This window comes from Buteo buteo, chromosome 16 (assembly GCF_964188355.1).
Source record: "Buteo buteo chromosome 16, bButBut1.hap1.1, whole genome shotgun sequence".
Lineage (NCBI taxonomy): Eukaryota > Metazoa > Chordata > Aves > Accipitriformes > Accipitridae > Buteo > Buteo buteo.
In genome coordinates, this window is record NC_134186.1 from 1,548,373 (window position 1) to 1,569,792 (window position 21,420).

Below are 21,420 nucleotides of genomic sequence, written 5' to 3' on the forward strand. Positions count from 1 at the left end.
AAGATTTCTGTTATGTAGCAGGATTCATTTTTAAAAAGGTGATGTAATCTTAAAACCAGCAGGAGGATGTGTGCAGAATGTGTACAGGTGCTCAGTTCGGTACAATACATTCTGCGTGCTACAGTTCAAGTAAATTAGCTAGCAAGTACATGTATGCCATTACCAAGCACTTCCTTAAAATTGCTTAGCATTATTCAAAAACCCAGTTACAGCTCAACTGCTAAATAATTCATCGTCTAAAGGTATGTCAATACACCTTTGCAAAGTAAAGCACAAGCAGAACCAAAGAATTCAGAGGATGGCAAACAACCTCCAGTTTTGGACCCTAAGACACAACATGAGCTGTTGGCATTGGAGAGGACTATGACGTTTGCAAGGAATTCCAAAGCTGGAAAATGTTAACATGATGCAGTACCAAAACCCAGAGGATCAACTTTAACCCCAATCCAAAAGGAGTCCGAAATCCATCCTTAAAGCATCTTGGAGCCACCGGCCTTTTTAGCCCCCAAAGCACACAATGTAGCTGGAGAAACAGCACGTTTTGATGTACACTTCTGCTATCTAATAACCCAAGGAGCTCAAATTAAGTCAGTTCTCAAACGGATGACATTTAATAAAAAGTGGAACTGGCTACCATATTCCAAGAAGTTTTAAGCACATACTTGTTTGCTTAAGTGTTTCTCTCATTGAATTGAAATCTGAAAAGTGAGGGGTTTTGGATCCTCCACAGTATCTGATGCAATTCAGCTACTGTCAGCATTTCACTGTTTGTCCCCAAGCCTTTCTCGAGTGAACGGCCAGGACTGCATGTACCTTCCCCACGCAATCTGACTCAGGAGTGTCACCCCAACATGTTCACATTGCTTTTATTTAGGTCTTCTGCCAACAGTTACAGGGTAACAGATACTTGGGACTGCAAAGTCAAAGTTGCAAGCAAAAATCAGGACCAAGGCAAAAAAAAAAAATCCACAAAGGCAATCAAATCAAATATAAATACAATGTTCTGGAGCTCTTTAATCATACCGTTTTCTTTAATAAAGAGGTGGTTACGATCTTACAGTATGTTCTTTTGGCCTAATCCAAGGATTTTGTTACTCTTTACCAGTCTTAATTCCACGCATACAAAAAAAAAAAACCCAACCTGATATTCAACCTTTAAAATATAAGCCATATTTTCTTAATAAAATAAGTTTTGTGCTGCTGCTTGTTTAGTAAGTACTGTACATCAACTGTTCACGTCTATTTAACAAATGGACCATACAGAGTTCAAGCTAAAGCAAAAAAAAAAAAAACAAAAAAAACCACAAGAAAAATAACAACCCAAACAGAGTGTCTTGTAAACACCCTATGTACAGTTCAACACTTGCTTGTATAAAGGAGGTATGAAAGGGGCTAGAAATTGAACACAAAAGCACTGGAGTCCCGTAAATTTTCTTTCACAACTATTGAAGTGCAAATCACTCAGGCAAGATATGAATTTCACTTGTTTATTGCTGTCCTGCTGTCTGGCTTCCCTTCCTGAAAGAATCACATTCTTTTATTTCCCACTGATTTTCCAAGAAGAAAACCTTCCGCGAGGCAACGTTGAATGCTTGGGCTTTTTGACACTAAAACATCAGGTCGTGCTTGCGAATACCAGAACACCCCGACCGCCCCTGGAAGCTCTGGGGAGAAGGCTGCTCTGCCCTCTCGCCCCCGTTATGTTCAGATGTGAGATAAGGGAAACAAACAGCGTTCAACAACTGACAGGCAAATGAAAGTTATTCCTCTTCCCACAAAACTGCATGCACCTGGTGATGTTTCCAGTTGCAGAAGGAACACGTGCGCATGGAGAAGGCAGAGACTCGGGAGCCATTCGGGATGTCCGTGTGGGGTTTGTGGCTAACTACAAATCCTGATATGTATCTGGGTTAACACCTATCCGCTATGGGTAGCAAAATGCACAGCACCTCAACATGCAGTTACTCATTTGCATCTCGGACAAGAAAAGGGTAGAAATGCTGAATGCTGGAGCCGCGTAGAAGGTACAGTGCATAGTCCATTATAGAAAACATGCGGGTAACTCAAACCCCTTCTAAATTTCTTCAAAATGGAAATAGGGTTTCAAGGGCACAGCAGCTACTGAGTTTGGCTTTTTTATTTATTCAAAACCATGAAAACCCAACGCAGAGGGTGAAATAAGGGCAGAATACGATCTGCAAGTCAACAGCTGAGAGTTTCAGAAGCTGTGAAGCTTTTGTGTAATTAAAATTGCTGTTAAAAGTAGGTGCTACATCAGCAAGTCTTCATTCATAGTTTTCTATGAACAGCCACCTTACAAATGAGTGCAAATCTTAAAGGTCCATTTTACATTTCAAGTCTCAAGGTTAAAAAAAATTGTTACAGAGCAACAAGCTGTTTCTGTAAATGCCCACACTATCTCTTTTCAAATGGTTAAAAATGGCACGTGCTATGCCACAGCTACTAAAAGACATTTCAGAATTCTAGACCCAACTAAAACACTAAAATAAAAACTAGAAACCAAAATACCTTTGCCCCTCGCTGCAGAACAGCAGCCAGGGGCTTTCCATTGTAATGCTGGTGAACAAACTGATTTGCAGAGAGAACCTTGACCTTAACCGTGATTTGATTCTTAGCGAGGGGCTTTCTAACACAAGGTGAGCGGGTACAGCCCCTCTGAGATCATTTTGCTTTCAATGAACACAAGCCAGAGCTCTGAGGATGAGATGGAGAGGTGCTGAATTTGTGTCACTATGCAGGCACTTGTGTATAGGAATGTAGGCTTCTCATGTTGACACTTAGTGTTGATGCATTCCCTACTCTCTAAAAGCCTTCCTAAGAGTTCACTACCCTACTGACCATGAATAGTTCCTGGTCTCCTCTCTGTCACCTTGCAGATATACAGCAGTGGAGGTTGACACAAGGTGCAAAGGAGAATATGAACCAAATACTGTAGTCTTGACGAAAAAAAGGACTGTGCTAAATGTAGGATCTTCACAAAACGTGACATCAGTGGGCTCAGCACTTAGTTTGCATAGCATATTGATGTCTTCATTTTTCACAAACACGTTGCCCAAAAAGAAAACGGGTAGAGTGAATTCCCGGTGTTAGGACAGATCAATGGGCCAACATGACCAACGTGGTTTTCATGAAGGCAAGGCAAGTTTAAACATCAGAAAGTACAAAACAAAAAGGTGTGCTTCTATTCACACGTACTGACAAGGGGCAGTGCTTGTGGTGGATCTGCCTTGGAAATGCGTTCACATTTGGCAGTAAAATGATAACAGAGCTCTTCCCTTTAAGAGCTTGGTAGGAGTGTGCGTGTCATTTTTTTCTCTTGAAGGAAGCACTGTGCACACTTTCATATAAAAAACCCAGATAATCTGCCCACATGATACTGGTAATGAGTTGCTACTACTGCCCCGCTGTGCATAATGGTCATTCTGTGCAGCAAAATGAGTCTGAAAAGCAGTCACTATGTTACTGTTGGGAAAAAGGCTTTTTTCCTGTTACAAACACAGATCAGTAGGAGTTTCCCCCATGACAATAACAAGGATTTCATCATTCTGACTAAGGAACAAATCTGGTGTGCTTTCAGAATAAAAAACCCTGTGCATGAGATCAGCAATACCATGACACGAAGAGCAGCAAAACCTAGCAGCAGAGAGGGTGACAGTTTGGAGGTGCTGGAGTTGGGGTACGCGGTACTTCGGAAAGCAGCCGACCCTGGCAGACATGTGCTGAACGCACATGGGAGACGGGCGCTGAGGAGTACCTGGCGCTGCACGGACTGCAGTTGGTAACACTCATCGGACAGGAAACGTTAGAAATCTCTGGTGTGAGCGCACAGCCTCAGGAAGTGCGGTGATGTAAACTCTGAGAATGTTAATGACTTGTGTATTTTGGCAACAGACTCAGTATCGTATAAAAATAATGTTTAGTAAAAAAATCCCGGTGTCCATCATAAAAATTCAGGAAAAAAAAAAAAAGAGAAAAAAAATTGATAGCAATTTCCGTCCTCATGGGATGAAGATGCCCCCATTTGTCAGAAACAGTTTTAAATAACAAGTAGTACATTGGAAACAAAAATGGGTCAGCAGCCATTAAACGTGTCCTATATGAAAGTGCACATCTTTCAATGGAGTTTAACCACCATGAGGTCATGATCTAACACAAACTGCAACTTAGGACCATAGAAATTAACTCCTTCTGATGGAAATATGGACCACCATCAAGACAAGATTACTATTTTCCTTACAAGATTAAAAACATTGAAATTTTGCAGCATCATAGTAAGGCACTCACCCATGGAAAAGTCTGTGACTGTTGCTTCAAATGGCAGCAGCTAACTAGCTTTTAACACAAGGAAGACAGTTTTCAGTTCTGAGCTAAGTGCTAGGGTGCCTTACATTATATGGGGGAAATTATTCGGGGGCGGGGAACTGTTAGTGTTAGAATTCTCCTATAAACTAGTTGTTTTTCCCCTTAACCCATTAAAGCATCTCATATTCTAAAATATTAGTTTTATAAATCTAGTCTTCTGTTTTAAGGCTCTAAAAATCCCCTCCCCCCAACCCCCACAAAAAATACCTACCAGCGCCTGGTGGGCAACGGAGGACCAAATCCGCCATTTCACAGTCAGGAGTCTATAGTATTGCATCTTAAAAATGAAAACCTGCTTCCGCCTCCTGGGAGTTTTATCCCTTCCTTGAATGCCTTCATGTGTTTGGTCAGGTCAAAATTTTGCAAAGCCAGAAAAATTAAAAAAATAATCATCAGTCTCTTCCAATCCTACAAAGGTGTTGGATCTTTCTGTCCCGTGGTGCTGGTCTCCTGCCTCGAATCGACGCTGCCTGCCCTGCAGTGATTTCTCATTGGAAAAAAACCAAGGTGTCCCAATGCTTCCTCTTTTGTATGGCTCCTACAAATCTGAAAGCTTTCTTGAGTGAGGTAACAAAAGTTAGGCTTTCAAGCAAAGTACATGGTACGTAAAGTGTCCTGATGAACCTGCACAGCCTTCGCCAAGGCCTGGGGGTCTCTGCCGTTGCTCTGTCCAGATATATGGCTGCCCTCACCACTGAAAATCAAGGAAATCACTGCATAATTATTTCGTATTTCCCCCTCCAGGAACACCGAGAAACCCCCTTGGAGATCAGGGTCCGTGAGTGCTGGCAGCACAGGAAGGCATCTCACCACAGCGTACAGGGATGCTGTGCGTGCTGGTGACCATGCCCGGCACTGCCAAGACTCCGGCACCTCGAGGTGGCTGCTAACACTCGGACACCCCAGGGATGCTCCTCCAGGCCAGGGATGAGCTCAGGATGGGATGTAACCTTCCTTTACCCCCAGTTCCCCTCTAGAGCTGGGACCTAAGAGGAAGCAGCTATGTGCAAGTCTCCCCCCGCAGAAAGGGCCTACTGCAGCGCTGCTCTAACACAGGCACTTTCAAACACCAAGGCAGGGTGATCATGCCCCCTGCCCATCCCTGGGGTCTGCCCTCCCGGGGCTGCGGGCAGAGCCCCCTCACCTGTCATGCTCCTTGTCCACGAGATGGTACCGTGCTCTGAATGCCACCAGACGGGCGTAGTACGCCGGAGCTGGGATGGAGACCGAGCGGGTGCAGCGCACGTAGGTATGGCACAGCTGGTACGTGAGGATCTGCAGTTCATCCGCGGTGAACCGGTTGTCATCCCAGAGTACATAGTAATGGGATGGCCGGCTCGTACCCTGGGAAGGAGAGGGGGCAGTCTGAGAGGTGCTGCCTGCACCCAGACGCAGGCAGCTGCCTCACATCCCGATCAGACCCTCCCTGATCAAACCAACCTGGCAGACAGCGTGGGCAGCACTGCGAGGCAGCAAAGCCCTTCGCACTGAGGTGCAAGCCAGCATTAACCCCGCTGCCCCACGCCCAGGCACTGCCGGTGCTTCTGCGCTGCCATCCCTGGCTCCCAACGCCGCACAGCCCACTGCATCGCGTATCGCACCGGCTGTCCCCCAAACTGGGCCAGCTCCCCGCTGTCCTTGCAGGGGGAGAGGAAGCCAAAAAGCCTCCCTTGTGGAAGCAGCTGTAGATTAAATGAGTGCAATTTTTTCAGTACGGTTTCTGACTAATCTTGGCTGACTGAAGAAAGGCAGCTGCAAAGCAAGCCGCCTGCTCCAGGGACGGCTGGCCCCAGTTCTCCCGCCCACGGCCAGACAACAGGTCCCTGCTGACAATCAGGCGCCCCAGCGAGCCCGGCACGCTCAGACACCAGCTGACAAGCTGCTGAATTGGCCACTCTGAAGGAGGAAAATCTCGTAGGAGAGATCCTTGGCTCCAGGAGAGAAATTGAGTACGTGCCACATAACGCAGCAGCAGTGCCGTCCCAGCACCTGCTCGCCAAACCACCTCAATGGCAGCTTGGATTGAACTGCCCACGTCTCCAGAGGGAGGCTATGACAGGGCCGGGTCAGATGCACAAGAGCGCAATCTGCAACAACAGCCGAAGAAAACCAGCAGCTTCAAGACAGCCAGCTCCGTGGTGCGGTACCTGAATGCCTGCATGACTGCACAGGTAGAAGTCGAACTCAAAGGGGTGGGTGATATTTGTATCCACTGTTGTTCCTGCTGGGATGTTCCCACTCTTCCCAATCTACAGGGAATAGAAAGAGAGATCCAAGCACTGCAGAGTTCGGTTATTTCCAGCTGCCCAGAGCACCGTCTGTAACACACCTGCCCTGCACCAGGCCCTTGGCGCAGGGACCCCATTTCAGCATCTCAGTTTGAGAGCACCATGCAGAGCTGCTCCCCAAGTGCCTGTTAAGGGGGCAGAGAAGCAGCTTATCCTGCTCTGCTCCCTGCCCGAACAGGCTTGCTGGCATTTTCTGCAAGCATCAGCACCAGGCATGTCGTGGAGCTACAGCAAACAGCATCAGAAGGAAAGCAGGCAGGGTGAGGGCTATGCACTGGCCCACCCTACTGTAGAAATGAGGATTAAGTGAGCAACACTCCAGGGATCTCTGCAGAGTGTACACTAGAGCCTCTGCCAGGAGATACTGGGGCTTTTGCACCCTGATCAAAAACTGTCCTCCATTCCCAAGATTAAATCTTCATGGTCAGGTAGAGCCAGAGTCTGATTAGACTAGATCTAACCACTAAATTTAGAGCAAATCTAGGAAAAAGCCACAGCAATCGATGTTACTGCACAGCACACATGAACAAACTGTGAGCAAGCAAGGGGTTATTCATCCTGTCACGTCAGCGGCTACAGCTATCACCAAAACAACAGATGTTTTCAAGCTGACAGAGGCTATTTCAAGAGAGTCACCAGGATCATCAGCACCCAGTAACTCATAATAACAGCAAACAGCTGTCTGGGTTTCTAGAAGCAGCCTAATCCGCATGGATGCGGGATTCAACCGAGCAGCACGTTTCATTCAAGAAAGAGCTCTCTGCCTGCCAGCGGTGAGCTTTCCCCTTGGCAAAGTCAGGGCTGGCTCCTCCTAAGGGCCAGGGATGAATCAGCTGCCTCTGGCCCCGGCACCCCACAGTGCTCACCCTCTCGTTCTTGTCTGCACAGAAGAGACGGGTGTGATGCCTTTTCTGGACGACAATGTAGGTGATGCCAGGCTGGTAATCCTTTTCCAGTTTGATGCAGGCATCTCGGATTGCTAGGAGCTCGTAATGAAGGATCTGGAGAGACAAGGGCATGCAGAGTGAGGGGACACACCGGCACCCAGCTGTCCCCGTGCACCCTCAGGAAACCCTGCGGGAACTGGTGCAGCCCCACTGACCAACAGGGATCCAAGGGGTCCTCACCTGCGGGAGCTGCCCCTCGGGAACACCGTCACGGTAGAAGATGATCCTGGTGGGTTTGAAGCGGGTGGATTTGTAGAACTGGATGAGAAGCTCCCTCACCATGTAGGACAAGTCCTCGATGATTTCCTGGCGAGGACGCTGCACGCGCACCGTGGCACAGTACCGGCTGGGGTGGGCGTCCATGCTGCCCACAACCTGCAGTGACAGAGACAGGCCAGGCTCATGCGTTACAACGGGAAAGGATGGAGGGGACGTGGGACATTCCCAGCCTCCACTTACTTCCAACACCCACAGCTGGCAGTGGGCAGAGCACCTGAGCTCACAGATCAGGAGATGGGACAGCAAATACTGTACTGGCAACAAGTGCCCAAAAGGGACATCCCTGCTTGCAGCCACATCCCATTTTCACACTCTGCCATGCCCTTTGCAACGTTTATGGGAATTTCCAGCAAGACAACTTGGCTGGTGCCACTGAGCGACGTGGCTGTGGGGACTGTTGCTGCTCTGCCCCTGCTTTGCTCCTCCTGCCCAACAGCAGCGGTGCGAGGGGGGAGTGGGGCTGCCCTTTCAGCCTGCCTAAGCCCTTCTCCCTCCATCCCTCACTCAAAAGGTTTTTGGCTTCCACAAAGGACTGTGTGACCCCAAACCCCGTTCTGCTGTTTTTGTCAGGGCAATGACATCCCCAGGGTACAAAATCCCACCCGCAGGTGCAATGCCGCTGCTGTAACAGCTGCTGCTGAGCTCTATATCACAGCAACACCATGGAGCTCTGCTGTCGGCCGGTCCTTACCCCTCCGACTGTGACACAACTGCCCTGCCCACCCCGGGCTGCCTGGAGACCCTCTGCCCAAAAGGTGACTGAAGCAGGTCGATGTTTGCATAGAACATTTGACAGCATCACATCCCTACGCCTGCCCTCACTTGGCCGCAGGCAGTGGAGCTGCCCCAGACGGCCGTGGTCTGCCCCGCCAGCACTGCCACCTCCAGAGGACACAGCGGGGTTGTGTCACCACACTGCAGCTATGGAGCGGAGAGTTCCCATCGCAGCTGGGTGCTCTAGAGGGGTGACCTCAAAGACATCAGGGCAAAGAGGCTGAGAGCAGTCGGGCTTGGCTGTGACGCAGGGCTGGGGGTGCAGCGTGAGTCACAGCCGTCAAAGCAGGTGCTGGCCCATGCTGGGAGACAAATGCCCAGCTGCTCCGCTGCACTGTGTGGTCTGTGTCTCCCTGAACGCAAGGGAAAGCACGGCAGACCCCACGTCCTCAGTGGTGTTGAGCCTGCTGCCCTTGCCCTCAGCAACAGTTTCACTTTTAGTTTGCAAATGGAGCTCTAGGGTCTGGGCTGCACCACCGGAGCTGATGTGTGCAACAGAAATGTTTCCTTTGGCTTCAGCCACAGACCCCCTTCTATTGTCTAATTAACAACACACCAAGGACAAGATCAAGGCCATCTGAAGGCTCCATCCTTCTTCTCCCCTGCAGCTTCAAAAAAGCTTTCATAAAAATTAAGAAAAAAACCCCTCAGTGGTCCTGCACAAAAAAACACAGAAGGTGTTTTCAGAGGGGAAGCATTGCCGCCAGGAAACAGACTGTTCTGTCCCACCCACACCTACAGCAAACAGCCAAAAGCATTTCCCAACGCCTTCTAATTAAGAAAAAAACACTCCTCCAAAGAAGCATTTGCATGCCAAGGAAAACCTGAGCTATGAGTCCTGGAAAGTTAAGAACTTAATAGGAAACGCTGACGTGCTTAATTAAAACAGACGCTACAAGAACCTGACACTCTTCTTCACTGCAACGAGCACAAGGCAACGTCTTAGAGCCTGACGAGGGGCGCAAGCTGCCACCCAGCCTCACCAGCATGCGAGTGGCACTTCACTCGATGGATGCTCCTTATTCATTTGAGGTGAAGGCAAATCCTCCTCCCCAAAAGGCTCAGAAGAAGCCCAGTCACCCCGGTTTCCCCCACTGTCTACAAAATCCCAGCTCTTCTGCCTGGGGAAGGTCCCTCACAGGGCTGCACTGAAGGACCAAGATGCCCAGCGATGACTCCGGCAAGCGCAGCAGCCGCACTGAGCTCCCTGCACACCCTGTCCAACAGCGCTCACGGGGTCCAGCACATCACGAGCCCCATCTGCTGGCAGCTGCCAGCTCTCCCCGCGACTCCCCAAAACCATAGCTCCTCTGCAGAGAGGCGGGAGGGGATCAGGGACCCACAGCCACAAGAGTGGGATCAAAACACCTGATAGGGCATGGGGCCACTCTGAGAAGTTTCACCATGGGGACGGTAGTGGCACAGCCCCTTTACGGACACATGAGTCCTGTTCCAGCTCCTGCATTCCTGCAGGGCTCTCGGGCATCAAGCCTGGCCCCTGACAGGGAACTTACAGCTGTTATGGAGGGTTTCTTCCCATCTCCTGCCGGCGGGTGAGTGACATCAGCCCCGAGGAAGATCACTGGCTGCTGAAAGACGGCAGAGCTGGTAGGAGAGAAGAGAAAGCAGCAGTCAGCCTTTCAGGGCCATCTCAGGGTGATGCACAACCCAATGGAGGTGAGCAGATCACACAGACGATGTCTCCTGACCTCCAGGCTCTGGCCTGGGCATATCAACAGCTCATTACAAGGTGAGACAGGCTGCAACCCCCCATTTCAAAGAGCTACTTTATGCAGCTGCCCACAGGATCCCTCTTCCCCAGGAAAAGCCAGGCAGGCAGCACTGCCAGGGACTTGGGAAACAAGCCCCAGAAATGTGAGAGGCAGCAGCCGTACGAACCGCTGGTGAGGCACAAGGATATTGTTGATCCCGCCAAGCTTGACGTTGATCTTGAGGCAGAGGTTGGAAAGGGTTTGCGGGGAGGTTTTCACCACGTTCTTGACCTGGACACACTGCGTGGCCATTCCCAGGAGGGTGTCCCCAACGCGTTTCACCTCAGCTGCGGGCAAAGGAAGCAGATGAACACGCAGGCAATCGGCAATGCACCGCTTCCAGCAGCATCCTCAGAAACGGGGAAAGAAATCACCCCATGAGGAGCAGAGCCAGCCCTGCCGAGCCAGAGCAAATCCCCTCTCCTCTCCCCGCTCACCCCTGCCCCAGACGCACCGTAGACCGGTGTTTTCCCTGGCAGGATGACAATGATGAGCTGAAGCCCTGAATAGGTGTTCTTGAGGTGTCGAAACATGGGCTCCACACTGTCTGCACCCTGGGCGTATTTACAGAAACAGGGCTGGCCTTGGATCGGCATCCCTGCATCCTTGGAGATCTTGCGCAGCTGGTCTGTAAAGTTCCTGTGGCCGGGAGGAGAAGCAGTGAGCCCTGAGCCCTTCCGCACGGCAGCTCTGCCACGCACCCCAGCCACCGAGCAAGGTGCAGGGACCTGCGGCTGGAGTGGTGCGGCACAGGACAGACAGGGACATCACGGCACTGCGCCTGCAGTTTTACAGCATCCAGCAAGCGCATGGTGTGGGAAACACAAGACCAACACGTGTTAGAGCTGAATCGTCCCCTCTTGGTGCCCTCTTACCCAGGTACTGACTCTTCCTGAAGTGATGGAGCTGTGAGCCGTTCTCCGTTAGAAAGCTGGAGAAGCGGGGAGCAGACCTGCTTGATTTCCAGGTGATTTGCAAAGTTGATGCAAGCCTTCACTTACCAAACTGGACAAAGTACTCAGCCACACTCTGGATTTTTGGATTGTCAAGGATAAATTTGATGCAGGGAGAGCCAGAGGGAGAGCGGGGCTCCCAGCTCTGCCCCAAAGGGGTCACAGGAGGAGTGCAGTGTCACTCCCACCTCCACCCACTCATTGCAGACATAGAGACTTTGAGCTGCTCCAAACCATCCCAAATATTAACTGTGCCAAACACCCAGAAAAGGCACAGAAAATGCTCGCCTCAATGCATCCACTCTCAGTCAGGAGAAACCCAAGTCCCCAGCAGAATCCAAAACCAAGGTGACCATTTCCCTAAGATAAATAAACTGTCCCTGCTCTGTGTCACTTTGCTACTGAGGCAGAGAGTCTCTAAGCTACCAAAGCTTTTCAAAAAGCCTAAGACTTCTCTGTAATAAAAACCCGGGGCAAGTCAGGATGCTTCCTACATGAATTATATTATTTCAGAAAGGGTATTGGGGAAACTGTTAATTAAATATCCCTCACAACCCCATCTCTCTGAGGAGACTCAGCTGAGAAGAGTTCAATACAGCCTTAGGGCTGGCAGTATCTGATCACAATACTGCAGCTACCTGATGCAAAGAGCAGATCGAGGAGAGTGTGACTGTCAGCTCACATCTGCTGGAGTGCCGATGTGCTCACTCTAACCTGGCAGGCTTTGCGATGGCTCAGGGACTGTCTGCAGCCAGGATAAACAGTCAGGCACTCTGGATAAACTAGCAGAAACAAGACTGAACACCCAGTCTGAACCTGGATTGAATTTGTACCACAAGCAATTCAGCTGTGTGCAGATCCAGTATTAGCGATGAAGGACGTGCAGCCCCAGGCTGGGAGCAGCAGGGTGGCCGCACCACGAGCCACGGCTCCCCCGGCTCACCCCACCCACGCAGGCTGCCCCTTTCCTTACTTCAGCACCTCCTCTCGACACTGCTTCTGCGGGGCAAAGCAAGCAATCGCCCAGACTTTGATCTCAATGCCGTTGTAGAACTGCTTCCCTCGCATGTCCCACACGCCTTGGTTGGGAGTTGCAATGGCCCGGTTCTGCAAGGCAAACAGACGGTCAGAGCGCTGCCGTGTCCTGCCCAGCCCCACGCCGGCAGGCCCCGGGGAGCACCCGCACATGCCGTGCTTGTGCTCCCCACCACAAAGCTGCACGCCCTCGCCGGAGTCAACTCCCTGTGCTGCCAGGGTCTGCTGTGGTGCTCGGTGGTGGGCAATTTACAATCTCAGCTCCTCAATAGTGATGGAAAATTCACCCGAGCTGCCTTACCCTGAGCATCCCTCTTCCCTTCAGCTCACTTTTTTTGTCATCGAATGACTCTTGGCTACAACTTTCAGAACAGCTATATTGCCAAAAACCGAAAAACCCCAAACCCCAGGCACTCTGATAACCTACAAGCTCAAAGCTCTAACCTACAAATGTGAAGGTAGCAAAAGTTTTGTTCAGAAACAGCATTTTCTGGTGTGAACACATCTCTTTGCACAATGCAGCTCAACACCCAGGCAGTGCAGCCCTGCTTACCCTGCCTCCATACTGCAGGATGGGCGCCGGCAGGACCCTCCCCGTCACCTCTGTCATGTCATCCTTCACCTTGATCCCAAACTCCTGAATGTATGGATCCAGGTTGTAGCTGGCATTCTTCATCTGCAGAGGGAAGGAAGGGCCATGGCAGGGAGCGAGACCTAACTGCTGCATCCCACACAGCTTCAGCTGGCCGGGAAACACAGGCACCTAAAGTCATGTTCTCTATAGAGCTGAAGTCCTCTCCATAAGGGGAGGGCAAGTGGTTTAACACAAAGGGCCAAACCCTGTCCTCCAAACTTACCCACGGGGGACCCGATTTTTCAATGCACTGACCAATGCAACCAAGAGCAGAGCCTGCTTCTGAGATTTAAGGCTTCAGTGGTAAGGTTCAGACTGGCAAGAGACTGTTATCAAGAATCGCAGAAGGAATATCAAACGTCCCCAGCTTCGGAAGCCCAGAGACATCAGTTTGGGTAACAAGAGCACCATTAACCAGCTCCTGCCTGGCTGCCGGCAGAGCTGGGTTCCCCTGGCTCGCCCCAGGCTGACCTGCAGACAGAGTTCCCGTACCGCAGCCCCACAACACACAGTCCCCACATACACCCAGAGCCGGTGTCATTTCTCTAATTTGTTTTCCTATTTTTAGTTCCAGCTCCCTTTGGGTCAGGTTCCATCAGCGCGAGGACCTGAATTTGCTGCACACGAGTTTCCATGGTCACTTTGAGCTGGGCTCCTCTATGCAAGTGTCCGTTACAGACATGCAGGTGTCTCTGACTGGGATTCAATGAGAAGAGGGGGATAAAGACAAGCCATTAACCCCACCAGCATCTTCTGAGCAGGTCGCAGCTCTCCAGCGCAGAGCAGCTAAGGAGCAGGACCACAACAAGGTTCACCACAGACAAGACACCATAACCTGCCATCAGAGCCGCAGCCCCGATACCGTCCCTCCCACCCCTCCCCAGGGACTCATGCCACGTACCAGGCGACTGATTTCCTCCTGCCTGTCTGGGGCAGACCTGGCTGTTGCTTTTATCATGGTTGACGTTTGATTGTCTGTGAGCTTCTTGATGCACCGCTGGCCTGCCACGATGTTGCACACCTGCACAGCAGGGGATAGACAGCAGCCACGCGTTAGGGACAGGGGAGACATGGGGGACTGTGGCTGAGCTGTCCCATGCGCACGGCACACGGGCCCTACAGTCAGTCCCAAACCAGAGGTGCTGAGCCTGCAGCTGCAAGAAAATGGCATTTTTACAGCATGGTCTCCTCCCTCGCTTACTAGAAGCGGCTCTTGACAGGTCAACATTGAGGCAACTAGTGCCCACAACACATTAGCTGCAGAATAATGTCATGCATCTGCCAGCAAAGGCCACTTGCCTTTACTTTGCATGGTGCCCAAAAGCCGGGGTGCCCAGCAGTGCAGAGCCAACACTCACCTCCAAGGGCAGGTATGTGTGCTTCTGCTCCTGGCCAACCTGGAGACAGGGTAGGTGGGGGTATTTCAGCTGCAAGTTGTATTTCTGCTTAAAGTACTGAGCCACTGTGCACTCCACTGTCTGACCGCTCTCCAGCTGCAGGGGAAACCTGGCAGAAGCAGGACACGAAGGATGCACCTACTCAAAACACACACTTCCAGACCTCAAGCACTACCTACTCTGGCTGGGAAGAGAGGGAACCGGCAGGCTCCCACTCTGAGCTACCATAAAAGAAAATAAAAAGCACAACAGTGGTATTTTCAGAAATCGAGTCAGGAATACTCTGACCCCAGTGAGGTCCCATAAATAAAGCTCTCCCTCACTAATCCAGCTAATCAGGGCAAATGTTTATTGCAGGACATGCCACGCATGCCACTGTCAGGTACATAAATACAGCACACTGGCACTCAGGAGGACTTCTGTGCTTGGTGCCCTCCCTGGGAGCTGAGCTGAGCTCCAGGGAAAGGTTAACCAGCCTCTCCTGGTACGGGGCAGTGGCTCCGGAGTAGGCAGAGCACGGGGGGGGAGGAGGGGTACATCTCCTTTCAAAACCACAGGAAAAAAAGATTAAACTTCCTGGCAGCAGGGCTGAGGGGTGCCGTGCCATCTATAGCTGGAGTGCGTGATACCCAGCCTCACCCAGCACCAGCTGTTCCCGGCTCCATAAAGAGCTCTGTGAAAATGAAGAATTGACCCGATATTCTTCATGGAGCCAAAATTAGACAGGAGAGCCAGCATGAACACCCTGGCGAGGTGTCACATTCCTCCTGCGCTCGCCAAGGCCCAGGGCTGGGACCCAAGGATGCTGGAGCACAGGGGAAGCGGGGTGCACATGGTGACAGGCTCATGAACCCCAGTGAGATACACCTGGAGATGGGGTTGTGTGACAAGGAAATGTGGCTGTGGTGAGGTAGGTGCCCCAACTTCAGTGGGGGCTCTGAAGTCTGACAGCGCCGGCCTGAGCGTGCACTGCTAGTTTGGTATCAGGCAAGCACGAGCCAAAATTTCGTGCTGTGGGGTTTTTTTTGGTTGTTTTTTGGGGGGATTGGTTTTTGGTTTTGTTTTTTTTACTGTTGGCAAAATTTCCAGAAACATTACAGAAACTTGGGGGGAGGTGGACAGCCTGAAAAACATTCCACCCTCCCCTCCAGCTCCACTCAGCGAGCACCCAGCAGAGAGCACAAGCACAGCCCCTCCTGCCCCAGCACTGTCCCCTCTGCTGCACGCACAGGGAGGTCTGGAAGGTCCGCCTGCTTTCCCCCCAGCCTCTGCCTCAAACCCTGTTTTGCTTCCAAGTCTCCCTGGAGGCAATTCCCAGGGCAAACCCCAGTGATGAGCCCTGGAAAAACCCGTGGGCTGTGGGACCTGACAGCTTGGTGCTGAAGGCACCCCCTCTGTGGTGCTGCAGCCCCCGTCCATGGGGGACTGTGGGGAACAGGGCAGCCCCCAACACGGAGGGGTGCCCAGGCCCAGCCTGCTCCCAGGCACATGCAAATAATTTCAAGGCAGGGAATTGCTTTATCCCCTGACAAAGCTTCTGCTTTGGCAGTGTCTATTTTAAGAAAGAAGAAAACCAAACTCGGAGGTAAAAACTAGGACAATTCCTGGCATGCTAACTCCCGCCCGCTGCAGCGCGCCGCCTGCCAGACAAAGCATCCTCTGCACTCCCACCCTCCTCTGCATCCCGCTCGCCTTCACCGCGCATGACATGGAGCTGCGCGAGCTGCTGCGCCCAAAACCCCTGCAGAGCCCCAAACACATCCCCTTTTGCCATCACAGGCTGGAGTTTCCCTTCCAGCTCTCCCTAACGACACCAGCAGCTGCTAAAAAGGAGAACAGCTCGGATTTTTCCAAGGGCATCTTCCCACCCGCCTTACGTCTGGTGGCTGGCCGGCCGCCTGGTAACGTTACACACACGGTATTTCCTCTTCATCTGCCCGCAGTGGGTAACCTCGACTTTCAGACCTGATGCAAGACAGGGAGACACAGCAGAGTCACTGGAAAGGAGGGAGCAAATCCCCTTTGCCCAACTTCCCCAGGACACCACCAATATCTCCCTTAAATAATTAACCGCTTGTAGAGAAGGTATGCTTGCAGATGCCCTGTGAAGTGCATGAGGGAGGCAATGGTGCCCCAGGAGACATTTTAAATGAGCATCCCCTCTACCCCACACCTCGCTGCAGGGGCCGGGGGGGAGACAAGCCACAGTCGGTGTCTGGGTCAGTGCCTGGCTGGGGATGGGTCCCCAGCGCTCCCCGGGGGCTCTACCTTTGATCTCCTTGGTGAAACGCACTCTCTGCGAGTCCGTCAGGGGCTTTGGCTGCTCGTCGATGTTCCGGATGTCCAGCACCTCGCACATGAACTCAATTACGGGCTGGGCTTTGTAGAACGCGGTGGCCGACACTGCAGGACAGATACCACAACGCGTCTATGGTCTCTCCCAGCAGATGGACCTGGCCCAAAAGCCATCCGGATCCAGCCTCCCCACACACACCCAGCCCCACTGCTGCAGTTCCCCAAAATGAAAAATACATCACCATCAATGTTGAGCATCATCTTCCACATGGCAGGCCTGACCGACTGGTGGAAACCGAACCAGACCTCCCTGCCGCCTCCGAGGGGATGGTAGTAGCCTTCGGGGGGGGAGAAGAAGGAGCGGCCAACGGGAGTGTACCTGCGAACCAGGGCAAAATGTGTCAAACGGCACATGCCAGTCCCACCACCAGCGACTGTGAAGCACCCCTCGCCCCTCTGAGCTGCCGCTTGCCTTGCCGGCTGCATCACCCCGTTTATTTCTATTGCGAGAGCATCCACAGCAATTGCACCGAGCTGCACGGCCACCTCCTCCCAAAGACCATCAAGGCCAGTCCCAGCCCCAAAAGCCTGCCAAGGGCAGCCAGTCCCCTCCCTGGTGTGCTCAGTGCTTGCAGCACAGCCCCTGTTGCTGCTAGCACCCACCCGCCGTGCTGCCCCTTGGAGCAGGTACCTCATGGAAGCCAGGTGCCTCATGGCAACATCCAGCGCCTGGACAGACTCCAGGGGGACAGGGATCTGCCCGCTGACCAGGGCCTCATGCAGCATGCGCCAGCTCACGATGGCCATCCATTTGATGGAGACCTTAAATATCCTGTCCTTGCCTTCCCCTGGGATCGTCACCTCAAAGTCAACCTGGGTGCAGAAGGGAGGGAAACGATCATGCCATCCCCGCAGGCACAAGGGGAGGAGGTCGTTTTTAGCTGGTCCTTCCCAGGCAGGAGGCAGGTCGCGCTGCCTGCATGGGGCTTGCCACCCCCTCTTACCCGCTCGTTTCCAATGGGTAAGGCCGTGACAGTGTAGATGTTCTTCTTCCCATCGTAGACTGGCTTTCGGTCACCAAAGATCTGCGGTTTGAAGTGCTGTACCATGTACTCCACGACTTCCCTACACAGGCAAGCGGGACAAGAAGGAGGGGCAGGGGGAGAGAAAGGCGAGGTTCGTTTTGCCGGTTTCTTTACAGCCCACCACCTCCTGCGAGCTGCCCTGTCCCCAGCCTCCTGACTCGGGGCACTTCTGAGCCACATGACACCAAAGAGCAGAGCCGAGTCCCACCCTGGGCAAGAGGACCCCTGGACAAGCAGCCACGCACCTTGCCCTGCAGCTCAGTACATCGGCTTTGGCAGAGTGAGTTTACATGGCGTGCAGGAATGCGCACCCGCCGGAGCTGGCCGCAAACCCACCGCACATGCCAGGAGGGTGAGAGGGAACGACTCACTGCCCACGGCCGCTGAAAGCATGTGCAGCATCTGCTCACCGGCCTTCGGGGTGCAGAGCTATCCAGGCTGCCGGGGCAGGAAAGGAAGGGCAGCGAATAGGACATCAAAAAGAAAAACAAAGAAAAGTACGCAATGGCCCGAGGTCTGGGCTTGCTATTTTTAAATACGGGATTGTTGCCAAAATAGCACAGCTGCTTTGAAGAAGCAGGGGACTATGCTGAGGTTCAGGACCTCTGAGGCTGTCAGGGGCAGGAACCAACGCTGCTGCACAACCACGGCTGGTGGGATCCAGCCACCCACAGATGCCGGGCAGCACTGCAACCCCTGCCACCATGTCACCCTGATGGCTTCCACTGGTAAAGAGAGAGACAGGCACTTATGGAGCCTCCACAAGGAAACTGGAAGCAGGGAACAAGTGCCAAAACCTCTAATACTTGCCTTACCTGTTGACTCTGCGCGGACATTTGTCGGGTTTGATATCCACTTCATAATGATACACATCAATCTTGGGAATGTCCACTTCAAAGTAGTTGGCCAAGAGCTTGATGGGCTTCCCAACAGTTCCTATCCCGGGCCGACGCGGCGCTTGAAACACCTGCTGCAATGGTGGCAGGTATGCGCCTGCAGCTGCCGGGAGAGAAAAGGGGTCAGAAGGGCTGGGAGAAACCCCATGCCCAGACAGACAGACAACGCAGAGTCACAGCACTCTCTATCACTGCATCCTGAACCGGGAGGTCTCCCGCTACTCATGCTCCCGGCAGGAGGTGGCAGTGGCAGAATTCGGACCAGCACAGCTGGAAGCAACTTCCTTGGGCATCATCCGAGCCATCAAAGTGCAGTCGCCAAGCCCTCCGCTCTGCTGTGCCGCCACCAGCTGTGCAGTTGTCAAACCATCCACCAGCAGATAAATAATCTCTGCTTTGCCTTAGGGAAAGGAACTCGTCCGGGACCACACATGGCAGCAGTACAGGTCTTCAGAGGACAAGGAACTCCCACCGCCTGTCCTGACCACAGGCACACCCATGTCCTGGCATACACCACGATACCCATAACTCAATTCCCTGACCAGATGCGGGGACAGAAGGCCATATTCAGTTCTCCTGACACCGAAGGACAGGTTGTACCTCATGTCCACTTTAAAAGAGCTTTGAAAGCACCCGCTACGCCACTGTGAAGCTGCACTTCAACTCCTGTTTCACACAAGAAATGTCGCAATATGCAAACAACCAGAACAGCAACAAGAAACTCTCCAGCCCTGGTTTTAAAAAGCAAGTAGAGTCTCATATCTGTGCCAAGAGCTTGCCACAGGTCTGCAGCAGCAGCAGCAAACTTCACCTGAAGCGTGTGAGAGACATCGGCACACTGAATTAGTGAAGATACACTCAGACCAAGCCCAGACCTCCCAGGGCTGCAGTGTGTTTTTATTGCCCGTCCCTTCCCGGCTCATGCAGGAGGAAACCCTCTGGCAGCATCTCTCTGGGCATCGCCAGCATCCCATCCCGCAGGACGGCGTTTGCCGACCAACAAGCACAGAGAGGGCTAAGCATCTCGCCTGTCCCGCTGCACGGCAGCGACGGCAACATCAAAGCCAACCCATGCTGGGCTCCGGCGCGCAGAGCGCTTTGTTGTAAGGGCAGCTCCAAAAATAGCCTGGGTCTGACAGTTCCACAGCGCCGAGTGGGAGGTGGCACTGGACTTGCTAGGTCGCGGGGTGAGGAGAAATGGGATGCTGTTGTGAACCCCAAAGAAGAAAGCACCCATCTAACGCTGCCAAGGGGCCTTGCCACGAACAGAGAGGTCTCGCCCAGTTCCACCTGCCAGTTGTGGCTGTTGGATACACTCTACCCCTGCCTCCACATGTTTTCCTCCAAATATGTCGCTCTTCCGCTCATGGAACACCCGGGGTGGGTTTTAGCAGGGAAGGGATTTGCAGGCACCCTCTGCCCCCGCATCAGGGCTGCGGTGGTCCTGCCGTGGGGAGCTCAGCCAGAACGCCCCAGCAGCAGAGGCAGCCTTTGTGCCGTGGCCAGGCCAGCCCCTGTCCCGCTGATTTACAAGCCAGCACTGGCACAATGGGGAGGCTCTGCCTGATGGGAGGAAGCGAGGGACCACGTCTTCTCCGGGAAAAGAAATACAGCCCCACCGAGACACTCAGGACTTCTGCCGGAGGCGAAGTGAGGGGCCGAGAAGTTGGCAGCGGCCCCACCGCCTCCGTCCCCAGAGCTGCCTCCAAGCGGAGAGCAGGACCGGCTCCAACAGCAGAGAGCTGCAGGTCTGCCCCTCTCCAAGGGGATGCAATTCCCTGGATACTCCATCAGCAGGGACCTGCAGACATGTGCTTTTTCCCCCTTCATCCTCCAGCAAATTCCGACTCACTGCCGGAGGGAGGATGCCACAAGAAACAGGAAACACGTTATTGCATGTGCACTACACGATTATTTAACTGCTAGATTTTGCAGGATAACAGCTTGCTTTGGTTTTATACCGGTTATTAACAATGGTGTTTCGAACTCCAGGTCACAGGATAACCCAAGTCCCAGTACCTGAACTTTTGTTTTATCCTTAACCCCTCCCACAACGTAATTCTCAACCGCTGTTCAGAAAAAAAAGAAAAAAAAAAGTCACATCGATGGGGAAGGCTAACTCCAGGGAAGATGCTGATAAAAAACAGAGAAAATTAAGAACAGTTTGATGAAAACCTCCCATGGATTATGGGAGGTAGCGAAAAAAAATCAATCCCTTCAAGCAGCTTGGGCCCCAAACTCATAAAGAGGAAAGTACCAGTTTTTCCACAAAGCCCATTATACAGACTTACTGTTGAAGTTCTGGAGATGCACGGACAGATACCAGTGCACGGCCACAGGACTGAACTGCGCTTCTAAACTGACCACACCCTTGGACTCAAAGGTATCTTAAAATATTGCCAAAGAAGCATTCGACACCGCTGCTCTCTTGAGGAGACATCTGCCCTTCCTGCCCCGTTCCCACCTCGCCCGTCTCCACTTATCCCAATCTGCATCTTCTGTTTCTCAAACCCAGCGACATCTCAGCCAGCTGGGCCGCGTGCGGGGAGCACAGCATATAGGATATTCAGAGTGCTCCATCTGGGTGGCCAACTGTCCAAGTCAGCCCCCAAACAGCGTCCCGGCTCCAATTTCGGCTCCTGAACACATGGTGCTCTTAGCACCCCTTGCTCCCATCCACTT

At 52.3% G+C, this 21,420-nt stretch overlaps 1 protein-coding gene across 1 annotated transcript in view; it reads right to left on the reverse strand.

Annotated features, from left to right (window-relative positions):
* Nucleotides 1–850: 850 nt before the first annotated feature.
* Nucleotides 851–21,420, reverse strand: part of LOC142040043 (protein argonaute-1) — a 28,011-nt gene continuing 7,441 nt past the window's right edge. Inside the window, exons 2-19 of the mRNA XM_075047251.1 lie at nucleotides 18,658–18,841; nucleotides 17,762–17,882; nucleotides 17,445–17,630; nucleotides 17,000–17,132; nucleotides 16,731–16,865; nucleotides 16,340–16,427; nucleotides 14,424–14,571; nucleotides 13,967–14,086; nucleotides 12,985–13,107; nucleotides 12,370–12,503; nucleotides 10,898–11,082; nucleotides 10,571–10,730; nucleotides 10,186–10,276; nucleotides 7,799–7,993; nucleotides 7,538–7,672; nucleotides 6,531–6,632; nucleotides 5,528–5,727; nucleotides 851–5,077 (exon numbers count right to left, since the gene is read on the reverse strand). Of these exons, the coding sequence (XP_074903352.1) occupies nucleotides 4,969–5,077; nucleotides 5,528–5,727; nucleotides 6,531–6,632; nucleotides 7,538–7,672; nucleotides 7,799–7,993; nucleotides 10,186–10,276; nucleotides 10,571–10,730; nucleotides 10,898–11,082; nucleotides 12,370–12,503; nucleotides 12,985–13,107; nucleotides 13,967–14,086; nucleotides 14,424–14,571; nucleotides 16,340–16,427; nucleotides 16,731–16,865; nucleotides 17,000–17,132; nucleotides 17,445–17,630; nucleotides 17,762–17,882; nucleotides 18,658–18,841 (2,549 nt within the window). The 3' untranslated portion in view covers nucleotides 851–4,968. The remainder of the gene's footprint in view (nucleotides 5,078–5,527; nucleotides 5,728–6,530; nucleotides 6,633–7,537; nucleotides 7,673–7,798; nucleotides 7,994–10,185; nucleotides 10,277–10,570; nucleotides 10,731–10,897; nucleotides 11,083–12,369; nucleotides 12,504–12,984; nucleotides 13,108–13,966; nucleotides 14,087–14,423; nucleotides 14,572–16,339; nucleotides 16,428–16,730; nucleotides 16,866–16,999; nucleotides 17,133–17,444; nucleotides 17,631–17,761; nucleotides 17,883–18,657; nucleotides 18,842–21,420) is intronic.